The following is a 12,662-nucleotide window of genomic DNA, read 5'->3' on the forward strand; positions in this document are numbered from 1 at the left end:
ACCTTTAACGCAGAATCAGTTACTGCAAAGTTCTGAATACAGATTTTTATTGCATGGGTTGATGGTATCGGATCATTGCGATAGATGTTGTAATGACTTCGAAATAACCGTTGTGCAGCAATGAAACTATCATTATTTTTGTAATATGCTTTAATAACAAAAGCACGTTGTTCAACCGTCCAACCATCCATTATAAAGGAATGCTATCGAACGAAAAATAGATAGTTACATGTAACAGCTAAAATACCCGACAGCAGCCCAAAAGACACGAATCTGAATATCGCCCGTTCTTTTGGCTCACTTTGTACAATCTCTTCTGTTAATTAATATATTGTTTAGATGATAGTTATGTCAGGATAATAATAATAATAGTAATAATAATAATAATAATAATAATAATAATAATAATAATAATAATAATACATGATTCCAAATGGAGAAATGAGGAAGTTGAATAAAGGTGACCTTTGCACTTTGGTTCGTAATAATTTGGCACTCTTACTTGTATTGAAATCAGGCCTGTAATCCATAATCAGTTTACCATTCCTGTAGTCAGCATATCTGATTCCCCCATACACTGTCTGACGCTCTTTTTCGCCGAAGCTATTCCTGAACAAACATAAAACAATTGATGTACCCAGTCATTTTGTGAGATATACTTGCAGTAATACAAAATCAAGGAAAACTCAAAAGTTGTTTCCTCCAACGGTAAGAACTAGTACTTTAGTCAGTAGGTTACAGCACAGATAAGTGGGCCTATATGTAAGGTTTCAGGATCTAATCTCTACGAACGGGTCCGAATTCAGATCCGGGTTGGGACAAGTTACCTGATTGAGGTTTATTCCGGGGTTTTTCCTCAACCGAATAAGAGTATAACTTTCGACGTTGGACCCTAGACACATTTCGCGGCATTATCAGCTTCAGTTCATAACCATAGCAGTTAAAAAAGCGTCGTAAAATAACAAATGAAACAAATGTAGTGTCTATATTCGAACTTCTTTTCTCGTTTTAATTCCATATCTAAAAAAGTATGGTGAAGGTTAAAAATATAGATTTCCAGATTTTCATGAATAGACTAATCTTCGCGCTGTTAATATAATCCTGACGTAAACACAACCACGTGGCTGCGTAGGCGGAGTTATAGATAGATAGATAGATAGATATTTATTAGCCTTAGGAAATACAATGATTTCATGGCATCGTCAGAGTGAATACATAATAAATATGCGGTTACATACATGTTTTTCCGACATACAAGATATCTACAATAATATACAAATAATATACAATCAATACATTCAGTAATGAAGTCAATTCTCCACAGTTTTCTTCAGACCATTACTTGTACAAGGTTCTTGGTTTCCTTATCCTCTTGGGCAGTCTCACCCCAGACATGAATCAGATAGAAAAGAAGAGCAGTAAACACAAAAGGAGATACTAACTACTGTAAGCTAAATTTGGAGTGCTAAACTAAGATACTCATTGACAGTAAAAGGCATGTGGAAAAGTAAAATATGTTTCACTGACTTTTTAAATCTAGCATAGCTAAGGGCTTTAGTTTCAACAGGGAGTTTGTTGTAAAGTCTTATCCCTGTATGTGATAAGCTATTGAGACTTTTGGATAACCTATGATGATTAAAATGTAAATTATTGCATGTTCTTGTGCTGTAGTTGTGATAATCAGAGTTTATTTTAAAACTATCATAATTTTGGTGGATGAAACAGACTGTTTCAAGAATGTAAATACAAGGTAGGGGCAAAATATCAAACTCTTTGAATATTTTTTTACTATCCGAGCGAATAGGTACTTTCTTTATAATTTTCAATATTCTCTTTTGCAGTCTAAACACTTGTGCAAGTTTTGATGATGACCCCCAGATAATTATCCCATATGATAATACAGAGTGAACATAGCCAAAGTAAACTGCTCTAAGTAGTTCCTTGGGAGTTATATTGGTTAGGACACGGAAAGCATAACACAAACGACTTAGTTTATCAGTTAAGAATTGAATATGACTTTCCCACGTGAGGTTGGAATCAATCCATATCCCTAAAAATTTTGTACAATCGACGTCCTTTATTCCAGTATTATTAAGTAGTATTTCAATGGAGTCATGTAGTTGTTTCTGACTGAAATACATACAAACGGTTTTACTGACATTCAGTTTTAGTCTATTGCTAGCTAACCACTGTTCTAGTTGTCTTGAGGTTTCATTTATTTTCTCCTGTAAATTATTTTTATCAAGAGCATTGAAAACAATATTGGTGTCATCTGCAAAGAGAACGGTTTTAGCTTGTGTTATCCTTGAGGGAAGGTCGTTTATATACAGGAGAAATAGAATTGGGCCAAGTATGGAACCCTGGGGCACCCCGCTTTTCATGATAGTGGGATATGATTTCATTGAGCCTATTTCAACAAATTGTTGCCTTGCACTTAGGTAAGAAACAAACCAACTTTTAGCTAACCCCCTTATGCCAAACCATTGTAGTTTCTGGATCAGTATCATGTGGTCAACTGTGTCAAATGCTTTGCTCAGGTCCAGGAATAGCCCAACTGTTTGATTCTTGTTGTCTTTTGAATTTAGAATAAATTCCGTGAAAGTGAATATGGCGTTATTAATTCCTTTGCCTTTTTGAAATCCAAATTGAGCATTAGATAGTGCACCATTGCAATCTAAAAACCGAACTAATCTATTATACATAACTTTTTCAAGGATTTTGGAGAATGTAGATAATAGAGATATCGGCCTATAGTTGTTAATATTTTGTTTATCTCCCTTCTTAAATATAGGACATACTTTTGCGAGTTTGAATTGTTCGGGAAATTTACCACTAATTAAAGATGAATTGCAGATGTTTACTAGTGGAGCTACTAGTAGTACGGCACATTTCTTTACAATACCATCCGGAATGTCATCAGGTCCACAGGAAAGATTATTTTTTAGTTTTTTTATTATATCGAGAATTTCATCTGCAGTCACGGGAGATAGAAATATGGTGTTTACATTTCCTGTTCCATGTAAGGTTGTTTCCTGACTACCTGTTACCTGGTTATTAGGATTGTCTGCTACATTTGCAAAAAATTTATTAAAAATTTCAGCTATTTCGAAGGAATTTTGAATTGTTTGACCATTATGTATTATTGAAAAGTCTTGATTTGAGACTTTGGTATTTTTACAAGTTTCTTTCTTTACAACTTCCCATATAGCTTTACCTCTGTTCTGTGCTTTCATAATGAATTCTCCATTGAATTTCAGTTTAGCTGCATGTATAACTTTCTTTAATATGCTGGTATATCGTTTATAATGTAATTTAAGATCTAGGCTATTTGTAATTTGGCACAATTTATATAACTCCTTTTTCCTCCTACAAGAAGTTACAATCCCCTTCGTTATCCAATTTTTTGAATTGTTGAACTGCTTATTTGTAAGTGTACATTTTTTTAGTGGAAAAGCAACATCAAAATAATGAGTTATTGAGTTTATAAATTCGTTTGTTTTCGCATCCACATCTGTTAAGTTGGTTACTTCAATCCAATTTTCTTTGCTTAGCAAACGTTTAAAATATTCAACGTTTTCATCATTAAAAGATCTTTTATACATAATTGGCTTAATGCTATTTGGTTTAGGGTTTTCAAATGCATAAATATTTAAGAATATAGCATTGTGGTCTGCGATACCCATATCAATATTTCCTACTGAGAATGGATAAGAATCATGGTCAATAATTATTTGGTCTAGGCATGTTTTAGAATTAGAGGCTATTCTAGTTGGAGTGTCTATTGTTTCTATCAGATTATATGATCGAATTAGCGATCTGAATTCTGTTATGGTAGCATCACTATTTAAAAAATCTATGTTGAAGTCACCGCACAAAATTAATTGTTTCTTTTTGCTTTTTAGGTGATTTAAAAGAAGTTCAAACTTTTCTAAAAAGGTTTTTATACAGCCATCTGGGGACCTATAGACACACACTACAGTTAAATTATAATCCTGACCGCTAATTTCAGTCACAGCATGTTCGAATACTTTGTCTTGGTTTAGATAATACGTATTCTTTTTTTCTATATGTGATAAATGTTGTCTCACAAAAATAGCTGTTCCTCCATTTTTGTAAGTGTCCCGACAGAAGTAACTTGAAAGGTTGAAATCTGGAATATGACAGTATGTTATTTCCTTTGTGTTTAGCCAGTGCTCTGTACAGCATAAGATATCTAACTTCTTTAAATCATGGTTTATGATTATTTCTAATTGATACAGCTTATTTCTAATGCACTGAAAATTTTGATGCATTAATGTGACAGAGGCCATTTTGTTAGCATTATAAGAAGTCTTTTTATCAGTTATGGGGTGTAGGGGAGTAGTGGGTACAGTGACACACAAAATATTAAGACATATGTATGCAAGTGATAATTCAAGTATTTTTAAAATCAAGTGCAATAGAAATAGACATTAAAACATGGAGTATAATAATACATAAACAAAAATGTTAATAGATAAAGGACATAATATACAATGCGTGTTTGTCAAAAAAAATGCAAATGTCTCACTGGTCCCATTCAGGAGGGTACAGTGAGACACCACGGTGTCTAATAACGGACATTGGAATGATTATATTTATTTCAAAAGAAAAAAAAACTTGCTGTCTCTTTATCTTGACATGTTCTGTAGGCTTATTTAGAATCATTTAGATGTATGACTTCGAAACCATTGAAACATCTGGAACATTTGGAAAAGTGAATTTTCCATGATATTTCAAACTTTTACGAAAAAAGAAATGAATTTTTGGTGACAACAAAGCTTATAATTATAAGAATTTAATGTAATTCTTTATTATTTTTTAACATTTTCTTAAATTTTGTGAATAACTTTTTATTTCTGAAACCATTAAAATGTAATGTATCCATTATTTTAAGCTACAGTTCATAAATTGGTTCATTTTTATGTTAGTTACTGGTAAATGTAATATAATTACAGTTTGTTTTTGCAAATCATTGGTACATGGGGACAGTGAGACGTCTCAGTGTACCCTTCAATGGCATGTCTCACTGTTGCCTTTACGCATAGTTCATTTAAAAATGACGCCAACACTTCAAAATTAAAACAAGAAAGACGAAACTTTGCCAAACATAATCTCAAATACCATAGTTTTAGGTAACAAAACATTCATATTTATATCTCATTTGTATATCCAATATAACCTTCATTAAACACAAGCCAAAATTTTACTTCTGGAATGAAATATTACATACTATTTTTTCATCACTCACTTTTATAACTAGAAAATACTGTTACTTTACTCATGCGACATACAACTCCACTGTTACAACCATCTCAATATCAAAATTTATCATCTAATAAAAAATGTCTCACTGTTCTCCCTGTCTTACTGTACCCACTTCTCCCCTACTGCCCTCCATACTTGTTTGAAATCCTTTTTTTCTATTACCTTTAGAAAATATTGAATTCAAAATACTTTTTTTTTTTTTTTTTTTTGCTTTTGTTTATGATTAAGTTTCTGTGTTTAAATTGACGAATTAATGTCTTCAGATCATGTTTCTGGACTGCAATATTTATTTAAAATATCTGAATGTATAATAATTTCTATAACACATTTGAGGAACGGAAGCACTGCAATGTTTGTTTTGTAACAGCCTATACTGTTAGAACTCTGCAGGTGTTCAGACCACCACTTGAAAAAATGTTAACAACATACTGCACAACAATGGAGAAAAAAGAAAAGTGATCCTGGTATAATGTGTAAACTTGAAGACGAGAGATTAAGTAAAATAATTAGAATTTACAATTCATATGATATCTTCAGGAAGGTAAACTTCAGATAAAAAAGTTTCTGTTAGCATTGTTACACAGTGTTATTGATATATACACGTGTTTGTGTGTGAAACAGAAAAATAGGGAGAATGATTTATGTTTTCCCTGTTATAATTTGTAGTATACCTACAGTTCAATCCCTATACAACTCGGTCCGAAACGTTGCGAATATGCATGTAACACTAAGAAATATACCCCCCGAAAATACCTTTATTAAATTATTATATTCCGTTATGCTCTAACACGGTCAAGATATAAAGAGGGGAGAAGGTAAATAATGTCCCCTATAACCTTGTTATATCGGGAATCTATGGTTTTGCTTTGCCGCCTCCACAAGGAAACTGTTCTCTCTCCGACTATGCGTGGCTGTCATACCTGTGATTGGCTCACAGTCGAAACACTGGCACGACGCGCAGTGTGCAATTTTCCCAATCTACGAGGACAAAAATCAAATTTTGACTTGTTCAGTTAATCATAGGTTAATGTGAATTCGTGTTATTTAATATTTGCAGAACTTTGTGAGAAATAGCTTTTACTGTATTATCAGAAGAAGAAGGACATGTTCAGTTGTATACATAGAGGCTTATTATGTCAGTGAAAAAGAGTAAATTGTTACTGATTTATTGTGTTTTGAGACATGGAATCTGTTCAGATAGGTACGTTCTTATTAATGCAGGCTTGCAGAAGTGGGTACCAATTGTGGCGTTACGTCACTCATCCCTTCAGTAGCTATTATTGAAAACATTAGGAAACATATTGTACAGTAATTTAATTACCATTTATTTTTATTTTGTTTTATTACATATATAAATTTAAAAGAAAATATAGCTACCTAACCCATTTAACAGAAATGAAGTAATGTGTTTAAATAATTTTGTAACATGTATGATTCTTCATGCTTCATGTTTCTTCTTTTTAATCATTGACATATTATTATTAGAAAAACTTATTACAGCTTTTCTTCTTCTTCTTCTTCTTCTTCTTATTATTATTATTATTATCATCATTATTGATTTATTGTAAACCATTTAAGAAATTCCTCCGAAAACAAGTTTGTACTGTGCCACGAATATTACGTACAGGTCAAAAAGTGTAGCCCTGTAGCATTTTTCCCACGATAGTTGCAACTTAGCTCGCTCACGCTTGTGACTTGAATCAACGATCGGCTATCTTCGGATATGGAGTTTATCTGTTCAGCTGTCTAGCTATCTAAACTTTCTCTCTATAACAGCTTCTGTACGTTCACTCTGAGACGCCTGATTTAGACAGAAGTGAAATAAGTTAAAATCATGAACCGAGATTAGTCGTAAGTTTAGAATGCAGATATGGGTTACCACAATGCATTGTTTAAAGTAGGCGGGATTCCGTTAGCCCGTACTGTTGCATTTCACGCAACTAGAACTTGCGTAACAGCCTTAATATATGCCAGTTCGCATGTACCGCCGAGACTTGTCTCGCTCTTTGTAACGCTACTAAGATATCTCCTGTATGTGCATGTAAACCTTGTTAATATTATACTGAATGTAAACGTAAACAATGAAGAGAACACTTGCCACTGTATTAACAGAGATCAGACTGTGCTGTAGCGTGGTGGACAATGCACAGGGGAACTGCATTAAGACGACAGCGTAATAGAATTCTTTCTAGTTGGCTATTTAATGAGATTGTATCGAGTACTAGGTCATTTTAACGTCGAAGGATTGGTGATAGCGAGGTGGTATTTGACGAGATTAGGCCGAAGATTTGTAGTAGATTACGTGACATTTGCCTTACGGTTAAGAAAAACCTCGGAAAAATTTCAACTAGGTAATCAGCTCAAGCAGGAATCGAATCCCTTGCCCGAGCGGAATTCCGGATCGACAGACAAGCTCCTTATCCGACTGAGCTACGCCGGTGGCACATAATAGGCTACAATTTGCATACAATTATTATCAAATGTTTGTTTATCTCCACTTCGTTCTTGCGTGGAAAAGTCGGACTAATTACACTACTCATCAAATTTGAACTTTTATTCCCATAACATTAATAAAATAGGCTGATCTTAACTAATTTGCATGCGCTGAACACGAAAATGACAATGAAAAGTTCGTAAAACGTCACGTTTTTGTGTTATAGATACTTACTTCATACATTGAAAAATCAGGATTTTTTACCTATTAAAAATTATTTTATTCTCATTTTTTGTGTGAAAATTTCCAAGGGCAGCTTGGATATGATAAAACTGATACATCAATAACTGATCAGCTATTAAGACTTATAAAAACCACTCTTCGTGCAATAAAATAGAGAAAGATAAAATATAACTTCATTTTTTCTCTTATGAGAACTGGAATCTTCCCTTTTTAAAAACTAGCAATAATCGCTGGATCCCATATTCCTTGATATCGTTGCTCCATTGTAGCAATGTCTTGGTGAAATCGCTCTCCCTGATCATCACTTACAGTCCCCAAGTTCTCAGGAAAGAAGTCCAAATGTGAATGTAAGAAGTGGATCTTCAGTGACATACTGCAGGCCATTTTTCGTAGTTTCTTAGTAACATCTATATTAATTGGCAATAATTTTCTGCCTTGTGATTCCCTAAAAGCCCTTTGATGTAAAATATTTCCATGCTGATAATTCCTTAGGATTAAGTTTTTTGTCAAAAATGCTGTCCTTAAAAAGTTTTCTAATTTGTGGACCGACAAATATGCCTTCTTTTAATTTAGCATCACTGATTTTAGGGAACAGAGTCTTTAAGTGTTGAAAGGCTTCTCCACTCTTATTTAGAGATTACACAAAATTTTTCATTAGCCATAGTTTTATATGCAGTGGAGAAAGAATTACTTTTTCACGTTACACTAGCGGAGGATATTTAACATTGTGCTCACCAGGAATATAACCTTCTGTGATATGCCAGTTCTTCACCACATAATGTTGTGCTGTTGCTCGACTGTCCCACAAACATAAAAAAACATAACTTAGTAAACCCTCATTGTAATCCAAGCAACAAAGCTATTACTTTCAAATCTCCACAAATTGCCAAGCGCTCTTCATTACAATTTACTGCATTCAATATTAGTGACATGTTTTCATAAGTTTCTTTCATAGTGACCGAATGAGCCACTGATGGAAGGTTTTGTATTGCCATTGTGCAATAAAAGTGCTTTTAAGCTTAGTTTTGACGAATCGATGAACAGTCTCCATTCTTCTGAATTATATTGAATATCTAATTCATTCATAAGCATGTTCACATTTTTGCAGGCACAAACAGAATTTTTCATTACAAAATAACTAGTCAGTTTATCATTTCGTTTTCTGAACACGGAAATCTTGGTATCTTTTGTTAATAAGTTACATTCTTGTCATCTAGAACCTAATAGTTCAGCGTGTTGCTAGGAAAGACCTGAATCCATAACTAGGTCATTAAGTTCTGCCTGTCGTATCAGATGTGGTGTTCTATGATGTTCGGGAATGTAGGTGGGATCAGCGGAAGTTGAAGAGTAGTCTGAGGATTCTGATAGTTCGTGTTCCCCTGGAATGACATAATCTTCTCCACTGGGCGGAGGGATAGGGATAGGAAGTTTAGGAGAATGTGGCACGGGTATTATGGCTGGTGGGAAATTAGGATACTCAATTTTATATTTAGTTTTCCTTGAAAATTCCTGTGGTTTGATAATCCAGAAGTAGCAATCTTCCAGATGACTGGTGAGCTCTTCGCCAAATGATTGTTATTTTTCCCCCGCAACCACTCTGTTAACTTCACGTAACATGTTACACAACACACGTGTGGTGACCAATTTTTATCTTGTTCACCCACTTTATAGCCAAAATAAAAGTAATGTGCCTTTTTTACATTCTCTGTTATTTATCGACGTTGTGATTTCAAATTTAATTCCCCACAAACATAGCAGAAACTATTTGGAAAATTTTTACAGGAACGACGATTGCTATCCATTTAACACTATTACAGAATAACTAGTACCGCTCACAACACTTCCACAATCAGAACTAATCGTTAAATTATTCATTTTTTTATCTAATGATACAACAGCGACCATATTTCCTCCTTTCCCTTATTCAGTTATATCCAGATCTGACCTACCCTCCGTGCAGCTGCATAATATGGGTAATAAAACAATAAACCATCGCTAAGGGTAACACTCATTCAACCCACAAAAGTGAAAGTATGTTTCAAATGGTACCTTAAAAGAACGGAAATGCTATATAATTGTGTAAAAGATCGACGTTAAAGAAAAGAACCTCTTTCAAACTGGCTAGGTTTTAACACATTTTTATACGATTCGCTAACTAAAAAATATAAGTTTCTGAAAAAATGTGACGTGTAGGCACTTTTTCAATGCTATATTCGTAATCAGGACATACAAATTACATAAAAATAATTATTCTTGTCCATGTTATGAAAACCTTGTTGAGTAGTGTTATCAACAAGGCATAAAAAAATGCGTTACAGAATTCTATACATGTTTCATAGTGACTGAAACTAATTTCCATGTTAACAGACTGTACCGAACGCACATGGAGAGTTCCCGCTCAGAAATAACAAAACATATCACGTTACATATCACAGCGGCATAATAAGCCCTACATTTCGCATCAAATGTTTGTCTACCTGAATATTGTTCTTATCGGATTTCAGTACTGAAGTAGCCCTCTGACGTTTAGTTCAGATCTGACCTACCTCAGTCTTCGCTTCTGCAATTTCTTCCGTACTAAAGCCCGTATGCACTGTCAACGCCCTGCATTCTTTACGATCGTGGTACCAATAATATTAAAATACGTATACCGGTACCTAACATGTAATAAGCTTATTTGGCTATTATAACCTAACAACACCGAGCGAGGTGGCTCAGACGGTAACGTTTGAAAATTTACATACCATGTTTCATCACTGCCTCAATCACCAATATCATAAACATTAATCAAAATCTACTATCAGTTACATGAACACAAGATATCTAAAACACACGGCAATAGAAACAGGAACTCAAGAATAGTAAAAACGGCTTACTAACACGCGATATGACCGCAGATGTTAGGATAAGTTTTCAAGTTATATCCACTGAAAAGTCTTCTGTGGCATAAAATCTTAGGACAATCAGGAGTTGCAGAATTCTTGTAATATAGGAATATTATACCACCTGCCTTTTTTCATTCGTTCTTCAACCGACAATGTAATATAATAGAATTTACAACGGTGTCCTTTGTGAATCTGTAGCGTTTGTAAAACTGCTCGTCATCTTAAAATAATGGTGGATTTTTATTGTCTCTAAAATATCTTCTTGACAACCGCGGTTCATGTTCAATAGCACCTTCATTTACAAAAAAATTAAGAAAAATAATGAAATCGTCATCTAAAATAGCCACCATTTATTTTCATACAGCCGACTGAAATCATCACAAGGCTGCTGATTGGCAGTCTCAGCCCAGTCTCAAACGCGTCTAAAAATGTGAAGGTGCATACGAATTGTGTCGATTTTCTCTGACCGGTCTCAAATGCGACTGTGCATATGGGTCTAAATTTCATTCGCAGCATCACGCATTTATATACTTTCTGAGAGACTACATCCTTAATGCCTAACAGAAGTTTCTACACGGAGTAAACCGCAATTTTAAAATTCATTTACAGAACGAAAATTTGCATTTGTTCGAATCAAATTTCTGCACATTTAAAGGACAAAATTCTTTCAATCATTAATCATAATACACTGCTCTCTTAAATTGACTGGACATAGGATTCGGAATTAAATCAATGGCTTTTACAAAACACGCTATGAAATGTTTCACATTAAACAATTTTTTTCTTGAAAAAGGAAGTAAAAATAAGCAAAATTGCTTTGTCTGAAATCTCTCAAAGAATATTCCCCTGGAATTAATGATATTACGAGGGGGATCCAGGAAATAACGACCGTTCGCGCATACCCGCCGCGCAGCTGACTCCCCTTCCTTGTTTGAAGGTCAACTGGCTTCCTTAACATGTGTTCTCATAATGTTGTGAGTACTGGTTGCAACAAGTCGCCATTCTGCATTTTGTGTTACTTCAAAATGAACGACGTGATTGATAATCCCGCCGACTGTGATGTGAGGAGTGTGATTCGATTTTTGAATGCCCGACATTTGAAACCTGCAGAAATTTACCGGCAACTGAAAGAAGTGTATGGTGATACTTTAATGAATGAAAGAAATGTGAGAAAATGGTGTGAAATGTTCAACAATGGGCGAACAAATGTCCACGATGAAACTCGACCCGGACGCCCATCACTCATCACAGAAGACCTGAAGACTAAAGTGAACGACAGAATCTTGCAAGACAGGCGCACATCACTCGACGAATTGCATATTGCCTTTCCTGACATTTCTCGTTCTTTGCTTGGTGAAATTGTGTCGCAACATCTTGGCTACCACAAAATCTGTGCACGATGGGTTCCATGGCAACTGAGTGACCAACACAAAACTCAGAGAATGGCCTCAGCATTGACATTCTTGATGCGATATCACACAGATGGAGACGCCTTTCTTGATCAAATTGTGACTGGTGATGAGACCTGGGTGTCTCACAACACCCCAGAGACCAAGCGCAAATCACGTCAGAGGCATCATCCCTCATCACCCAAGAAACCGAGAAAATTCAAACAGACTCTCTCAACACAAAAAGTCTTGGCTACTGTCTTTTGGGATCGCAAAGGTGTTCTTTTGCTGGATTTCATGCCAAAAGGCACTACGATCAATGCAAATCGTTATTGTGAGACTTTACGAAAACTAAGGCGACCCATCCAAAACAAGAGGCGAGGAATGCTTTCGAGATCGAGAGGAGTTGTGTTTCTTCACGACAAC

At 34.7% G+C, this 12,662-nt stretch overlaps 1 protein-coding gene across 1 annotated transcript in view; it reads right to left on the reverse strand.

The window, feature by feature from the left end:
• Positions 1–12,662, reverse strand: part of LOC138711843 (uncharacterized) — a 75,656-nt gene that overhangs the window by 10,498 nt on the left and 52,496 nt on the right. The window contains exon 4 of the mRNA XM_069843105.1: positions 503–609. Coding sequence (XP_069699206.1) covers positions 503–609 — 107 coding nt within the window. The remainder of the gene's footprint in view (positions 1–502; positions 610–12,662) is intronic.

Source organism: Periplaneta americana, chromosome 13 (genome assembly GCF_040183065.1).
Source record: "Periplaneta americana isolate PAMFEO1 chromosome 13, P.americana_PAMFEO1_priV1, whole genome shotgun sequence".
Lineage (NCBI taxonomy): Eukaryota > Metazoa > Arthropoda > Insecta > Blattodea > Blattidae > Periplaneta > Periplaneta americana.